Below are 17,291 nucleotides of genomic sequence, written 5' to 3'. Positions count from 1 at the left end.
GGAGGGGTGGAAGAGAGAGGGAGAGCGAGTGGAGGGGTGGAAGAGAGAGGGAGAGCGAGTGAAGGGGTGGAAGAGAGAGGGAGAGCGAGTGGAGGGGGTGAAGAGAGAGGGAGAGCGAGTGGAGGGGTGGAAGAGAGGGAGAGCGAGTGGAGGGGTGGAAGAGAGGGAGAGCGAGTGGAGGGGGTGGAAGAGAGAGGGAGAGCGAGTGGAGGGGTGGAAGAGAGAGGGAGAGCGAGTGGAGGGGGGGAAGAGAGAGGGAGAGCGAGTGGAGGGTGGAAGAGAGAGGGAGAGCGAGTGGCGGGGGGGAAGAGAGAGGGAGAGCGAGTGGAGGGGGGAAGAGAGAGGGAGAGCGAGTGGCGGGGGGGGAAGAGAGAGGGAGAGCGAGTGGAGGGGGGGAAGAGAGAGAGAGCGAGTGGAGGGGGTGGAAGAGAGAGGGAGAGCGAGTGGAGGGGTGGGAAGAGAGGGAGAGCGAGTGGAGGGGTGGGAAGAGAGAGGGAGAGCGAGTGGAGGGGTGGAAGAGAGAGGGAGAGCGAGTGGAGGGGTGGGAAGAGAGAGGGAGAGCGAGTGGCGGGGGGAAGAGAGAGGGAGAGCGAGTGGAGGGGGGGGAAGAGAGGAGAGCGAGTGGAGGGGGGGGAAGAGAGGGAGAGCGAGTGGAGGGGGGGGAAGAGAGAGGGAGAGCGAGTGGAGGGGTGGAAGAGAGAGGGAGAGCGAGTGGAGGGTGGAAGAGAGAGGGAGAGCGAGTGGAGGGGGGGAAGAGAGGGAGAGCGAGTGGAGGGGGGAAGAGAGAGGGAGAGCGAGTGGAGGGGTGGAAGAGAGAGGGAGAGGGAGAGCGAGTGGAGGGGTGGGAGGGAGAGCGAGTGGAGGGTGGAAGAGAGAGAGCGAGTGGAGGGGTGGGAGAGAGAGGGAGAGCGAGTGGAGGGGTGGAAGAGAGAGGGAGAGCGAGTGGAGGGGTGGAAGAGAGAGGGAGAGCGAGTGGAGGGGTGGAAGAGAGAGGGAGAGCGAGTGAAGGGTGGAAGAGAGAGGGAGAGCGAGTGGAGGGGTGGAAGAGAGGGAGAGCGAGTGGGAGGGGTGGAAGAGAGAGGGAGAGCGAGTGGAGGGGTGGAAGAGAGAGGGAGAGCGAGTGGAGGGGGGGGAAGAGAGAGGGAGAGCGAGTGGAGGGGTGGAAGAGAGAGGGAGAGCGAGGTGGCGGGGGGAAGAGAGAGGGAGAGCGAGTGGCGGGGGGAAGAGAGAGGGAGAGCGAGTGGAGGGGGGGGAAGAGAGGGAGAGCGAGTGGAGGGGGGGGAAGAGAGGGAGAGCGAGTGGAGGGGGGGGGAAGAGAGGGAGAGCGAGTGGGGGGGGAAGAGAGAGGGAGAGCGAGTGGCGGGGGGGGGGAAGAGAGGGAGAGCGAGTGGAGGGGGGGAAGAGAGGGAGAGCGAGTGGAGGGGGGAAGAGAGAGGGAGAGCGAGTGGCGGGGGGGAAGAGAGAGGAGAGCGAGTGGAGGGGGGGAGAGAGAGGGGAGAGCGAGTGGAGGGGGGAAGAGAGGGAGAGCGAGTGGAGGGGGGGAAGAGAGAGGGAGAGCGAGTGGAGGGGGGGAAGAGAGAGGGAGAGCGAGTGGAGGGGTGGAAGAGAGAGAGCGAGTGGAGGGGTGGAAGAGAGAGAGCGAGTGGAGGGGTGGAAGAGAGAGGGAGAGCGAGTGGAGGGGTGGAAGAGAGAGGGAGAGGGAGAGCGAGTGGAGGGAGGAGGGAGAGCGAGTGGAGGGGTGGAAGAGAGAGAGCGAGTGGAGGGGTGGGAGAGAGAGGGAGAGCGAGTGGAGGGGTGGAAGAGAGAGGGAGAGCGAGTGGAGGGGTGGAAGAGAGAGGGAGAGCGAGTGGAGGGGTGGAAGAGAGAGGGAGAGCGAGTGAAGGGGTGGAAGAGAGAGGGAGAGCGAGTGGAGGGGTGGAAGAGAGAGGGAGAGCGAGTGGAGGGGTGGGAAGAGAGAGGGAGAGCGAGTGGAGGGGTGGAAGAGAGAGGGAGAGCGAGTGAGGGGGGGAAGAGAGAGGGAGAGCGAGTGGAGGGGGGGGAAGAGAGGGAGAGCGAGTGGAGGGGGGGGGAAGAGAAGGAGAGCGAGTGGCGGGGGGGGGAAGAGAGAGGGAGAGCGAGTGGAGGGGGGGGGAAGAGAGGGAGAGCGAGTGGAGGGGGGGAAGAGAGAGGGAGAGCGAGTGGAGGGGGGGAAGAGAGAGGGAGAGCGAGTGGAGGGGGTGGAAGAGAGGGAGAGCGAGTGGAGGGGGGGAAGAGAGGGAGAGCGAGTGGAGGGGGGAAGAGAGAGGGAGAGCGAGTGAGGGGGGGGAAGAGAGAGGGAGAGCGAGTGGAGGGGTGGAAGAGAGAGAGCGAGGGAGGGGGTGGAAGAGAGAGAGCGAGTGGAGGTGGAAGAGAGAGGGAGAGCGAGTGGCGGGGTGGAAGAGAGAGGGAGAGCGAGTGGAGGGGTGGAAGAGAGAGGAGAGCGAGTGGAGGGGGTGGAAGAGAGAGGGAGAGCGAGTGGAGGGGTGGAAGAGAGGGAGAGCGAGTGGAGGGGTGGAAGAGAGGGAGAGCGAGTGGAGGGGGGGAAGAGAGAGGGAGAGCGAGTGGAGGGGTGGGAAGAGAGAGGGAGAGCGAGTGGAGGGGGGGAGAGAGAGGGAGAGCGAGTGGAGGGGTGGAAGAGAGGGAGAGCGAGTGGAGGGGTGGAAGAGAGGAGAGCGAGTGGAGGGGGGGAAGAGAGAGAGGAGAGCGAGTGGAGGGGTGGAAGAGAGAGGGGAGAGCGAGTGGCGGAGGGGAAGAGAGAGGGAGAGCGAGTGGCGGGGGGAAGAGAGAGGGAGAGCGAGTGGAGGGGGGGAAGAGAGGGAGAGCGAATGGAGGGGGGAAGAGAGGGAGAGCGAGTGGAGGGGGGGAAGAGAGAGGGAGAGCGAGTGGAGGGGGGGGAAGAGAGAGGGAGAGCGAGTGGAGGGGGGGGGAAGAGAGAGGGAGAGCGAGTGGAGGGGTGGAAGAGAGAGGGAGAGCGAGTGGAGGGGTGGAAGAGAGAGGGAGAGCGAGTGGAGGGGTGGAAGAGAGAGGGAGAGCGAGTGGAGGGGTGGAAGAGAGTGGGAGAGCGAGTGAAGGGGTGGAAGAGAGAGGGAGAGCGAGTGGAGGGGTGGAAGAGAGGGAGAGCGAGTGGAGGGGTGGAAGAGAGGGAGAGCGAGTGGAGGGGGGGGAAGAGAGAGGGAGAGCGAGTGGCGGGGGGAAGAGAGAGGGAGAGCGAGTGGCGGGGGGGGGTAAGGGAGAGGGAGAGCGAGTGGAGGGGTGGAAGAGAGAGGGAGAGCGAGTGGAGGGGTGGAAGAGAGAGGGAGAGCGAGTGGAGGGGTGGAAGAGAGAGGGAGAGCGAGTGGAGGGGTGGAAGAGAGAGGGAGAGCGAGTGGAGGGTGGAAGAGAGAGGGAGAGCGAGTGGAGGGGTGGAAGAGAGAGGGAGAGCGAGTGGAGGGGTGGAAGAGAGAGGGAGAGCGAGTGAAGGGGTGGAAGAGAGAGGGAGAGCGAGTGGAGGGGTGGAAGAGATGGAGAGCGAGTGGAGGGGTGGAAGAGAGAGGGAGAGCGAGTGGAGGGGTGGAAGAGAGAGGGAGAGCGAGTGGAGGGGTGGAAGAGAGAGGGAGAGCGAGTGAAGGGGTGGGAAGAGAGAGGGAGAGCGAGTGGAGGGGTGGAAGAGAGGGAGAGCGAGTGGAGGGGTGGAAGAGAGGGAGAGCGAGTGGAGGGGTGGAAGAGAGGGAGAGCGAGTGGAGGGGGGGGAAGAGAGAGGGAGAGCGAGTGGAGGGGTGGAAGAGAGAGGGAGAGCGAGTGGAGGGGGGGAAGAGAGAGGGAGAGCGAGTGGAGGGGGGGAAGAGAGAGGGAGAGCGAGTGGAGGGGGGGGTAAGGGAGAGGGAGAGCGAGTGGAGGGGTGGAAGAGAGAGGGAGAGCGAGTGGAGGGGTGGAAGAGAGAGGAGAGCGAGTGGAGGGGTGGAAGGAGAGAGGGAGAGCGAGTGGAGGGGTGGAAGAGAGAGGGAGAGCGAGTGGAGGGGTGGAAGAGAGAGGGAGAGCGAGTGGAGGGGTGGAAGAGAGAGGGAGAGCGAGTGGAGGGGTGGAAGAGAGAGGGAGAGCGAGTGAAGGGGTGGAAGAGAGAGGGAGAGCGAGTGGAGGGGTGGAAGAGATGGAGAGCGAGTGGAGGGGTGGAAGAGAGAGGGAGAGCGAGTGGAGGGGTGGAAGAGAGAGGGAGAGCGAGTGGAGGGGTGGAAGAGAGAGGGAGAGCGAGTGAAGGGGTGGAAGAGAGAGGGAGAGCGAGTGGAGGGGTGGAAGAGAGGGAGAGCGAGTGGAGGGGTGGAAGAGAGGGAGAGCGAGTGGAGGGGTGGAAGAGAGGGAGAGCGAGTGGAGGGGGGGAAGAGAGAGGGAGAGCGAGTGGAGGGGTGGAAGAGAGAGGGAGAGCGAGTGGAGGGGGGGAAGAGAGAGGGAGAGCGAGTGGAGGGGGGGAAGAGAGAGGGAGAGCGAGTGGCGGGGGGAAGAGAGAGGGAGAGCGAGTGGCGGGGGGGAAGAGAGAGGGAGAGCGAGTGGCGGGGGGGGAAGAGAGAGGGAGAGCGAGTGGAGGGGTGGAAGAGAGAGAGCGAGTGGAGGGGTGGAAGAGAGAGGGAGAGCGAGTGGAGGGGTGGAAGAGAGGGAGAGCGAGTGGAGGGGTGGAAGAGAGAGGGAGAGCGAGTGGAGGGGTGGAAGAGAGAGGGAGAGCGAGTGGAGGGGTGGAAGAGAGAGGGAGAGCGAGTGGCGGGGGGAAGAGAGAGGGAGAGCGAGTGGAGGGGGGGGGGAAGAGAGGGAGAGCGAGTGGAGGGGGGGAAGAGAGGGAGAGCGAGTGGAGGGGGGGGAAGAGAGAGGGAGAGCGAGTGGAGGGGTGGAAGAGAGAGGGAGAGCGAGTGGAGGGGTGGAAGAGAGAGGGAGAGCGAGTGGAGGGGTGGAAGAGAGAGGGAGAGCGAGTGGAGGGGTGGAATAGAGAGGGAGAGCGAGTGAAGGGGTGGAAGAGAGAGGGAGAGCGAGTGGAGGGGTGGAAGAGAGGGAGAGCGAGTGGAGGGGTGGAAGAGAGAGGGAGAGCGAGTGGAGGGGGTGGAAGAGAGGGAGAGCGATTGGAGGGGTGGAAGAGAGGGAGAGCGAGTGGAGGGGGGGAAGAGAGGGAGAGCGAGTGGAGCGGTGGAAGAGAGAGGGAGAAACTGGGTGGGGGGGAGAGAGGCGGGCAGACACTGTGGAGACTGGGGCGCCGGCAGAGAAAGAGATAGACTGGGAAGGAGAGAGGGGAAATAGCGGGAGAGGAGAGGAGAGGAGGTCATGAACTCGGTGGAGGGGGCGGGGGCGGCGTAAAGAGTGAAAGCTAGGTGGGGATGGCGGAAGAATGTGATACAGGTCTAAAGGGGTGGGGGGGGGTTGGTAAGACGGATCACGTTCTTCCAACCCCACCCTCTTTACACCCACACCACGTTCTCCCTCTCCTGCCCCTACACCTGGGTGATTTCTCGGAAAGCTCGGTGCGTGTGTGACAAGTGACATTGGACTGGACGAAATCCGGAAGTCACAACACTGTCACTATTCACTTCATACCCAATAAACCCGTTAACAATCCGTGACCTACACACAATGCCCCATCTATGGCAGGGAATGGTCAGGAGTGGGGGGAGAAAATCGTGAATCTGTGGAGGAGGAACTTGGGCAGGGGGAGAAGGGTGGGTGGGGGAGAGGAGGTCAGAAACTTGGCGAGGTCAAGAACTTGGGCGGTAAGGGGGAAGAGGTCAGGAACTTGGCTGGGGGGGTGGGAGAAGGTCTTGACCTCTGTCTGGAGTAGGTAGTCCGAATGGCTCGATTTGCACTTTGCAAAGTAACTGATTACGTCGGCAGAGAGGATCGAATTACACATTCCGGAGAAATTGCTGGGTGTGTCTTGTCCTCCAAAGGGACCAATCAGCAATCAGGACTTGTCATGCGAAGGAACCCAATCAGAGCTTCACGTGTTGCAAATAAACACGTCCCACAATTATTTCCTCTGTACTTCAAACACTGTTCACTGATTACTGTTAAAGCAAATCAATGTTAGATTCTTCTTTCATTAAATGTGTTTACCACATTTGGATTGTTGGTGAATAGGAGTTACATTATCGCAACATCTGGCGCCACACCAACAATTTATTGTGTCTCGATATGAAATATTTGGCGATTAGCTAGTGCTGGTGGTTATTCCAGTCATGGAAATCCAGCCCAGACTAATATGAAAGTCTGCTCTTTGTTGGCTGTAAGGATCCTACGTGAAATCAGTTTGGCAGTCTCACCACAATTCCGAATAGTCATGGGCCCCAAAAACAAAACTGCCCCCAATTCGACATTAATTGATGATGTCAGAATGGCTGGTGCCGTGATGAAAACACAACCCTCTGGTTCATTGGAGAGGGAGAGGGGGCGACCTGGAATGGAAATATCCATTCTCCAACACCTACATTTCAGGCTCCTGGCGGCGGCATTAGTACCTCCAGGTCACGACTGCAGTGATTAGATACTCGGCACACTGTCCAGCCTCTCGAGCCCGACAACATGAGAGTAACATTTTTCATTTTCCCACACGAGCCATCTTGTGTCTTTTCTGAGTGTCATTACCGATTCAAGCCAGTTTTATGCTCTCCATTCATATTCTCGAGCACCTGCAGTGAGACTGTCCAACATAACTTCACATTGGATCCTTGCAGCTAGCAAACAGCAGGAACTCACTCATCTGTCTGGGCTGGATTTGAGCCCCAGTCTCAGCTGTGAGAAGCCCATATCTAATCCAGAGTCCTGTCAACCTTGACTTTGTGTTGGTGGCTATGGCTGGAGTGTGATGGTAGATGCTGCACATTTGTAGAAGTGTCTGCAAAGGAGATTGTGAATTAGTTGTTTGTAGGGAATGGTGATGGGGAATTGTGTACATGAGTGCTTGCATCTCTTGCAAAAGTGGCTGGGGTGCAGGGGTGGAGGCTGCCTTTTGCACAGCCTTGCTGTTGGTCAGACTTTATTTTTCACTGATCTCCCTCTCCTGATTACAGGTGGTTACGCGTCATTCTGTCCCCCTTCTCCCCAGCCCACATCCACCAGTCTCTCTTCCATAGAAAAGGTAAACATTTCACTATGTCTGTTTTGCAGGGCTTTGTCCAATTATTGGTTGCCAGACTTGTAAAGAGCTATTTTTTCTGACCCAGGTAACGATGAAGGAAGCTGCTTTTCTTTCCTGCGTTTCATAGATGTGTCGCCCTCTGAAATGTCAAATGTGATGCTTCAAGGGATGCTTGCGAGGTGAGTGCTGTTGGTGTGCAGGGACTAAGGTGCGTGTCTCTGTCAAGTTCAATGAGCAAACCTGCCCCCTCATGTGTCCTGTTGTTCTAAATTATGAAAGGATGAGGCAGGGTAGAGAGAAGCTGGCTATCTCCTGTAGTTAAAAGGTCAAGAACGAGGGGACAAATGTACAAGATTAACTAAAAGATTTCGAACAGAGGGCAGGAGAAACTTCAGAGTTATGGGGCTGTGGGATTCACATCCAGGGTTAGTGGTTGAAGTGGAAACTATCAACATTCAAGGTTGGATTGGAGAAGGGAATAAATTGTACACAAGAACAGGACAGGTTAAGAATGATCTACCTGTTTGGAGGGTAAACGCCAACACAGACTGGTTAGGCCGAATGGCCGCCTTCAGTGTTGAAACTTCTTGCATTTCTGTGCTACCTTTTAAATTTTGTTCACACATTTCAGGGAACAGTGCAGTCGTCTTTGGTGGGTATGGTCTCCAGAAATGCCTTTTTAAAAAATTATTCCGCTCTTTATTTGAATTCCATTTTTTTCCTTACTGTGGACATGACTCCCTCCTCAAAATATTTTCCCACAACCCTTCTGCAGAAGCCAAGGAAATGTGCTGATCTTGTGCCTTGGTTGATGCAACTCTGAAACGAGCTGGTATATGTGATCCTGGCATCTGCAATTCTGAAGCCTTTGTTCTGCCTCTCCACACTGGGAATCTCTGAGCTGGATTGTGACTTTGAATTATGTCTTGCACTCTGTGTCATGCACAATGGAGCCGAGCACACAGTGCCACCTTGCTGTATTGCCCCCTCTCCTGACTCCTGGGCTTAGCAGGACTGAATACAGTCATCCAAGAACTCCATTTCTGCCTGTGACCTTTGAGCAGGGCACTTGGGAGGAGGTCCTGGTCTTTCAGGATTCCTCTCTAAGGCAAAGTGGCTGGCCTGAGATTAGGAACTCGCCACATGGCCGTTCGAAGGCTACTCATTGGTTGACCAATACAGCATACCGTGACTAAGATTGGGAACTCGCCACATGGCCGTTCAAACATGACCAATACAGCACACCGTGACTGAGATTGGGAGCTCACCACATGGCCATTCGAACATGACCAATGCAGCACACGGTGACCAAGATTGGGAACTTGCCACATGGCCGTTCAAAGGCTAATCGTTGGCTGACCAATACAGCACACCGTGACTGAGATTGGGAACTCGCCACATGGCCGTTCGAAGGCTACTCATTGGCTGACCAATACAGCTCACCACATGTCCACTAGCAGGCTATTCGTTGGCTGGCCATCACCTACAATGTCTTACTTGAAAATAAATACTTAATCTATTGGTAGGACCTGTAGCAGAACTGTCTCAACATAAATTTTATAGAGCCAATTTCCTCTCGAGTCAGTGAACAGGGGTTGATTTAAAATTGAGAGGAGAAAGGTTAGGAGAAATGTCCTTACATGGAGAATTGTTGGGGCATGGGATGCTTTGCCAGAGCGAGTGTTTCCGTGTTGCAACTTCTCTGTATTTCAGTGGGTCCACAGTTCAGCACCGGTTGGCAGTCACTCGGTACAGGGATGGATGGTTACACTGGTCCACGAACAGGAGTGTGACTGATGTGAGTGAGAGACTGTTGTGAGATTCCCTTCATGCAAATAGCACAGTTGCATGTGCCCATCCTGGAGGGAACTGCTAAACTCAACCCTGAGAACAGTGATATCACCCCACTGAGGAAATACACCTGAAGTACTGTCCCTTTAAGAGGTGTATGATGCAGGCGGCCAGATGATAACGGATGGAAACGGCCATTTGGTTCATCAGTACATCTGAAACACGACACTAAGTCTCAATAAGAAAGGGTTCCTGACATTAGCCGTCTCCTGGAAGAGAGTGGACGGTCCGTCCCTTAACACTGCTCTCCTTATTTAAAATCTTCCTTAAAAATCTACCTCTGACCAAGCTTTTAATCACCCTTCCTATTTTTTTGGCTCAATATTGATTTGCCTGATGACACTTCTATGAAGCACCATGGGATGTTTTCCTACACTAAAGGCACTATATAAATACAAGTTGTTAGTGTGGAGTCTGTCCTACCAGCCTGGCTCCAGGATTGTCTTGGTCCACAATGCACCTTTGAGCACTTACTTGAAGCTCTATTGAAGTGCTGAGTAATTGTCTGTCCCCGACCCTACTGAAGTGCAAGCAGACCTTCCCTTCTCTGAGGAGGAGGCTGCAGGGCACCCATTCTAGGAGTTGCTGCAAGGTGCTGATTGAGGGAGTGATTGCGGCAGTGTTACATACCCAACCCGAGGCATGGTCAGAACAAGTCATGATTAGATCAGAGGCCTGCTAGATATTTCTGATTATTTCCAGCGGTATTTTATTCCCTGCTCCCTGTCAGGACTATGACGGGGCACATTCATTCCAAGCAACATGTGTATCGCCCTCCTGAGGCTATTCTGGTTACACACGGCTGCAAACAGGCTTGCCTGTTGTCTTCTGTGTGATGACTGATTAAAGATAGCAAGAAACATGTTGAGGAGAAAGCGCCAGTGCCTTTGGAGAAGGAGTGTAAGCAATGTGGAGGATGCTGCACAGCCACGAGCCCCTGTGTACAGCCTGCAGATTGCTGCTCACAGTCTAACTGAACAGTTCCAGACATTCCCAAGATAGCTGGTCTGCTCACACTAAGCTCTTTGCCAGCCCTTTTCCTTCCTCTCTTTGACCCAGCATTTCTTGCAAGATGCTTGACTGTTTGGATTGAGAATGCTGCCCTCTGTGGTTAAAAGTGTTGATGGGATGGTGTACATGGACATTCATCTTGTTCTATTAAGGGAAGCTACCCCTTGAGTAAGTGCAGTAACTCTTAGTAAACTATCAGATAATATTCATTACATCTCGGTCCCACCACTTCCTCTCCACAGGTGGTTAGCTCTTTTTTTATCACAGAAAGCTTCCTACAGGCTTCACCATGCACGCAGTTGGAGAGAGTGTGAGGTGAGGAGTCAGCACCTGAACAGCACGGATCTGATCACGTGGGTGGATTCCTGCACATCTTTCCCCAACATTCGCAGCAGTAGAAGTTTCCAGGTGAGCATGAATGTGTGTGTAATAAGGGAACGCAGTGAGGCAGAGTGTGACCGAGTTGTAAAGCAACTCGGCTGTGTCAGAACGGCCGAGTCGAGAGAGACAGTGGAGCTGAGCACAGTGTGACCCGCAGATGGAGGGGCATTAGCCCCGAGTATTAAATCATTCACTTGATACATGAGAGTAACACCAAAGGACCACAGCTCATTGGCGATACTTCCCCTTGCAGTCACCTCCTTTTTGCTCTTGTAAAGGATTAATTAGCAATCTTGTTGTGCGAGGCCCCTTGGGGAAGAGTGACCATAATATGGTAGAATTCTTCATTTAAGGTGGAGAGTGACACAGTTAATTCAGAGACTAGGGTCCTGAACTTGAGGAACGGTAACTTCGATGGTATGAGATGCTAATTGGCTAGAATAGACTGGCGAGTGATACTTAAAGGGTTGACAGTGGATAGGCAATGGCAAACATTTAAATATCACATGGATGAACTTCAACAATTGTACATCCCTGTCTGGAGCAAAAATAAAATGGGGAAGGTGGCTCAACCGTGGCTAACAAGGGAAATTAAGAATAGTGTTAAATCCAAGGACGAGGCATATAAATTGGCCAGAAAAAGCAGCAAACCTGAAGTCTGGGAGAATTTTATAATACAGCAGAGGAGGACAAAGGGTTTAATTAGGAGGGGGAAAATAGAGTATGAGAGGAAGCTTGCTGGGAATATAAAAACTGACTGCAAAAGCTTCGATAGATATGTGACGAGAAAAAGATTAGTGAAGACAAACGTAGGTCCCTTACAGTCAGATTCAGGTGAATTTATAATGGGGAACAAAGAAATGGCAGACCAGTTAAACAAATACTTTGGTTCTGTCTTCATGAAGGAAGACACAAATAACCTTCCGGAAATTCTAAGGGACCAAGGGTCTAGTGAGAAGGAGGAATTGAAGGAAATCCTTATTGGGCGGGAAACTCTGTTCGGGAAATTGATGGGATTGAAGGCCGATAAATCCCTGGGGCCGATAGTCTGCATCCCACAGTACTTAAGGAAGTAGCCTTAGAAATAGTGGATGCATTGGTGATCATTTTCCAACAGTCTATCCACTCTGGATCGGTTCCTATGACTGGAGGGTAGCTAATGTAACACCACTTTTTAAGAAGGGAGGGAGAGAGAAGGCGGCTAATTATAGACCGGTCATCAGTAGTGGGGAAAATGTTGGAATCAATTATTAAAGATGAAATAGCAGCACATTTGGAAAGCAGTGATGGGATTGGTCCAAGTCAGCATGGATTTATGAAAGGAAAATCCTGCTTGACAAATCTTCTAGAATTTTTTGAGGATGTAACTGGTAGAGTGGACAAGGGAGAACCGGTGAATGTGGTGTATTTGGACTTTCAAAAGGCTTTTCATAAGGTCCCACACAAGAGATTGGTGTGCAAAATTGAAGCACATGGTATTGGGGGTAATGTACTGACGTGGATAGAGAACTGGTTGGCAGACAGGAAGCAGAGAGTCAGGATAAACGGGGCCTTTTCAGAATGGTAGGCAGTGACTAGTGGGGTGCCGCAGGGCTCAGTGCTGGGACCCTAGCTATTTACAATATACATTAATGATTTGGATGAGGGAATTGAGTGTAATATCTCCAAGTCTGCAGATGACACTAAGCTGGGTGGCGGTGTGATCTGTGAGGAGGACGCTAAAAGGCTGCAGGGTGACTTGGACAGGTTAGGTGAGTGGGCAAACGAGTGGCAGATAGAAACATAGAAACATAGAAAATAGGTGCAGGAGTAGGCCATTCGGCCCTTCTAGCCTGCACCGCCATTCAATGAGTTCATGGTTGAACATGCAACTTCAGTACCCCATTCCTGCTTTCTCGCCATACCCCTTGATCCCCCTAGTAGTAAGGACTACATCTAACTCCTTTTTGAATATATTTAGTGAATTGGCCTAAACAACTTTCTGTGGTAGAGAATTCCACAGGTTCACCACTCTCTGGGTGAAGAAGTTTCTCCTCATCTCGGTCCTGAATGGCTTACCCCTTATCCTTAGACTGTGACCCCTAGTTCTGGACTTCCCCAACATTCGGAACATTCTTCCTGCATCTAACCTGTCTAAACCCGTCAGAATTTAAAACATTTCTATGAGATCCCCTCTCATTCTTCTGAATTCCAGTGAATACAAGCCCAGTTGATCCAGTCTTTCTTGATATGTCAGTCCTGCTATCCCGGGAATCAGTCTAGTGAACCTTCGCTGCACTCCCTCAATAGCAAGAATGTCCTTCCTCAAGTTAGGAGACCAAAACTGTACACAGTACTCCAGGTGTGGCCTCACCAAGGCCCTGTACAACTGTAGCAACACCTCCCTGCCTATGTACTCAAATCCCCTCGCTATGAAGGCCAACATGCCATTTGCTTTCTTAACCGCCTGCTGTACCTGCATGCCAACCTTCAATGACTGATGTACCATGACACCCAGCTCTCGTTGCACCTCCCCTTTTCCTAATCTGTCACCATTCAGATAATAGTCTGTCTCTCTGTTTTTACCACCAAAGTGGATAACCTCACATTTATCCACATTATACTTCATCTGCCATGCATTTGCCCACTCACCTAACCTATCCAAGTCACTCTGCAGCCTCATAGCATCCTCCTCGCAGCTCACACTGCCACCCAACTTAGTGTCATCCGCAAATTTGGAGATACTACATTTAATCCCCTCGTCCAAATCATTAATGTACAATGTTAACAGCTGGGGCCCCAGCACAGAACCTTGCAGTACCCCACTAGTCATTGCCTGCCATTCTGAAAAGTACCCATTTACTCCTACTCTTTGCTTCCTGTCTGTCAACCAGTTCTCAATCCACGTCAACACACTACCCCCAATCCTATGTGCTTTAACTTTGCACATTAATCTCTCTTGTGAGACCTTGTCGAAAGCCTTCTGAAAGTCCAAATACACCACATCAACTGGTTCTCCCTTGTCCACTCTACTGGAAACATCCTCAAAAAAATTCCAGAAGATTTGTCAAGCATGATTTCCCTTTCACAGGTCCAAGTCAGCATGGATTTATCATGTCATCTCTTTCCAAATGTGCTGCTATGACATCCTTAATAATTGATTCCATCATTTTACCCACTACCGATGTCAGGCTGAACGGTCTATAATTCCCTGTTTTCTCTCTCCCTCCTTTTTTTAAAAAGTGGGGTTACATTGGCTACTCTCCACTCCATAGGAACTGATCCAGAGTCTATGGAATGTTGGAAAATGACTTGTCAATGCATCCGCTATTTCCAAGGCCATCTCCTTAAGTACTCTGGGATGCAGTCCATCAGGCCCTGGGGATTTATCGGCCTTCAATCCCATCAATTTCCCCAACGCAATGTCCCGACTAATAAGGATTTCCCTCAGTTCCTCCTCCTTACTAGACCCTCTGACCCCTTTTATATCCGGAAGGTTGTTTGTGTCCTCCTTCGTGAATACCGAACCAAAGTACTTGTTCAATTGGTCTGCCATTTCTTTGTTCCCCGTTATGACTTCCCTTGATTCTGACTGCAGAGGACCTACATTTGTCTTTACTAATCTTTTTCTCTTTACATATCTATAGAAACTTTTGCAGTCCGTCTTAATGTTCCCTGCAAGCTTCCTCTCGTACTCTATTTTCCCTGCCCTAATCAAACCCTTTGTCCTCCTCTGCTGAGTTCTAAATTTCCCCCAGTCCCTGGTATTTCTGGCCAATTTGTATGCCACTACCTTGGCTTTAATACTATCCCTGATTTCCCTTGATAGCCACGGTTGAGCCACCTTCCCTTTTTTATTTTTACGCCAGACAGGGATGTACAATTGTTGTAGTTCATCCATGCGGTCGCTAAATGTCTGACATTGCCCATCCACAGTCAACCCCTTAAGTATCATTCGCCAATCTATCCCAGCCAATTCACGCCTCATACCTTCAAAGTTGCCCTTCTTTAAGTTCTGGACCATGGTCTCTGAATTAACTGTTTCATTCTCCATCCTAATGTAGAATTCACCATATTCTGGTCACTCTTTCCCAAGAGGCCTCTCACAACAAGATTGCTAATTAATCCTCTCTCATTACTCAACACCCAGTCTAAGATGGCCTCCCCCCTAGTTGGTTCCTCGACATATTGGTCTAGAAAACCATCACTTATGCACTCCAGGAAATCCTCCTCCATTGTATTGCTTACAGTTTGGTTAGCCCAATCTATATGCATATTAAAGTCACCCATAATAACTGCTGCACCTTTATTGTATGCACCCCTAATTTCCAGTATAATGTGAATAAATGTGAGTTTATCTACTTTGGGGGCAAAAACACATGGGCAGAATATTATCTGAATGGCGGCAGATTAGGAAAAGGGGGGTGTCATGGTACATCAATCATTGAAAGTTGGAATGCAGGTACAGCAGGCGGTGAAGAAGGCAAATGGTATGCTGACCTTCATAGCTAGGGGATTTGAGTATAGGAGCAGGGAGGTCTTACTGCAGTTGTTCAGGGCCTGAGTGAGGCCTCACCTGGAATATTGTGTTCAGTTTTGGTCTCCTAATCTGAGGAAGGATGTTCTTGCTACTGCGGGAGTGCAGCGAAGGTTCACCAGACGGATGGCAGGACTGACATATGAGGAGAGACTGGATCGACTGGGCCTATATTCATTGGAGTTTAAAAGGATCAGAGGGGATCTCATAGAAACATATAAAATTCTGATGGGACTGGACAGGTTAGATGCAGGAAGAATGTTCCCGATGTTGGGGAAGTCCAGAACCAGGGGACATAATCTAAGGATAAGGGGTAAGCCATTTAGGACCGAGATGAGGAGAAACTTCTTCACTCAGAGTTGGTAACCTGTGGAATTCCCTGCCGCAGAGAGTTGTTGATGCCAGTTCATTGGATATATTCAAGAGGGAGTTAGATATGACCCTTATGGCTAAAGGGATCAAAGGGTATCGAGAGAAAGCAGGAAAGGGGTACTGAGGTGAATGATCAGCCATGATCTTGTTGAATGGTGGTACAGGCTCGTAGGGCCAAATGGCCTACTCCTGCACCTATTATCTATCTTTCTATGTATAGTCAGCGTGCATGTTTCGAGTTAGCTTGATTTCCTCCATGGGCATAGCTTCCAATTCTTGGAGATGATTTTCATGGGCTGAAGGCATTGTCTTCATTGTGGCAATTCTTCATTGAGTATTGCTATTCTGATTAGTGTTTCTTTGGGGTATTAGTGACGTTTTGTCCATGTACACTCAAGTTTCAGCATAGTCCAGCATGTAAACTTCTTGTGTGATGTTGCTTTAACAGTCTGATTGTTCTCACAGGACCTTTGTTTCACTGGCTATTGCAAAACAGTAATCAGCCATACACAGCACCGTGTCCATCGACGGAAATTGGCTACCTCATGCACCCGCCACAGTCAGCCCACAGAAATGCCAGCCTTCCTCTACAACAGCATACCCAGGGTAAGCATCCAAGTGCATTCACTCTGCTTTTCACTCACACGGTCACAGTGTGGCACTATGAGTAGCAAATCTGTTTCGGGAGGTCTGAGAATCACTGGGTCAGAGCCGTGCCCCCTCAGAGGGAACGGAGGGGGGTGCGGGCTGCACATGGGGCTGGAGCCTTGCCTTCTTGGGCATGATCACAGGCATGGAGGCGTGTCTCAGATATGTGGACCTCTGCCTTCTTGAAGGCCTCGTTTCTTCCCCCTCTCACCCCACCCCCCCGTCCCCTTTCGCTCCCTCTGTGCCCTCTCCTCCCTCCCCCCCTTCTCTGTTCCCTGCCCTCCCTCCCTCGCTCTCTCTCTCTCTCTCTCTCCCCTCCCTTGCTCTCTCTCTCTCTCTCTCTCCCCTCCCTCCCTCGCGCTCTCTCTCTCCCCTCCCTCCCTCGCGCTCTCTCTCCCCTCCCTCGCGCTCTCTCTCCCCTCCCTCGCGCTCTCTCTCCCCTCCCTCGCGCTCTCTCTCCCCTCCCTCGCGCTCTCTCTCCCCTCCCTCGCGCTCTCTCTCCCCTCCCTCGCGCTCTCTCTCCCCTCCCTCGCGCTCTCTCTCCCCTCCCTCGCGCTCTCTCTCCCCTCCCTCGCGCTCTCTCTCCCCTCCCTCGCGCTCTCTCTCCCCTCCCTCGCGCTCTCTCTCCCCTCCCTCGCGCTCTCTCTCCCCTCCCTCGCGCTCTCTCTCCCCTCCCTCGCGCTCTCTCTCCCCTCCCTCGCGCTCTCACTCCCCTCCCTCGCGCTCTCTCTCCCCTCCCTCGCGCTCTCTCTCCCCTCCCTCGCGCTCTCTCTCCCCTCCCTCGCGCTCTCTCTCCCCTCCCTCGCGCTCTCTCTCCCCTCCCTCGCGCTCTCTCTCCCCTCCCTCGCGCTCTCTCACCCCTCCCTCGCGCTCTCTCTCCCCTCCCTCGCGCTCTCTCTCCCCTCCCTCGCGCTCTCTCTCCCCTCCCTCGCGCTCTCTCTCCCCTCCCTCGCGCTCTCTCTCCCCTCCCTCGCGCTCTCTCTCCCCTCCCTCGCGCTCTCTCTCCCCTCCCTCGCGCTCTCTCTCCCCTCCCTCGCGCTTTCTCTCCCCTCCCTCGCGCGCTCTCTCCCCTCCCTCGCGCGCTCTCTCCCCTCCCTCGCGCGCTCTCTCCCCTCCCTCGCGCGCTCTCTCCCCTCCCTCGCGCGCTCTCTCCCCTCCCTCGCGCGCTCTCTCCCCTCCCTCGCGCGCTCTCTCCCCTCCCTCGCGCGCTCTCTCCCCTCCCTCGCGCGCTCTCTCCCCTCCCTCGCGCGCTCTCTCCCCTCCCTCGCGCGCTCTCTCCCCTCCCTCGCGCGCTCTCTCCCCTCCCTCGCGCGCTCTCTCCCCTCCCTCGCGCGCTCTCTCCCCTCCCTCGCGCGCTCTCTCCCCTCCCTCGCGCGCTCTCTCCCCTCCCTCGCGCGCTCTCTCCCC

General features: G+C 53.7%; 1 protein-coding gene across 1 annotated transcript in view; it reads left to right on the top strand.

The window, feature by feature from the left end:
- Positions 1–17,291, top strand: part of ino80 (INO80 complex ATPase subunit) — a 165,546-nt gene that overhangs the window by 54,609 nt on the left and 93,646 nt on the right. Inside the window, exons 8-11 of the mRNA XM_070877851.1 lie at positions 7,038–7,105; positions 7,191–7,284; positions 10,210–10,375; positions 15,702–15,842. Of these exons, the coding sequence (XP_070733952.1) occupies positions 7,038–7,105; positions 7,191–7,284; positions 10,210–10,375; positions 15,702–15,842 (469 nt within the window). The remainder of the gene's footprint in view (positions 1–7,037; positions 7,106–7,190; positions 7,285–10,209; positions 10,376–15,701; positions 15,843–17,291) is intronic.

This window comes from Pristiophorus japonicus, chromosome 4, assembly GCF_044704955.1.
Source record: "Pristiophorus japonicus isolate sPriJap1 chromosome 4, sPriJap1.hap1, whole genome shotgun sequence".
NCBI classification, from domain to species: Eukaryota; Metazoa; Chordata; class Chondrichthyes; family Pristiophoridae; genus Pristiophorus; species Pristiophorus japonicus.
The sequence above is the reverse complement of the archived record's forward strand: the minus strand, read 5'-3'. Positions and strand labels throughout refer to the sequence as shown.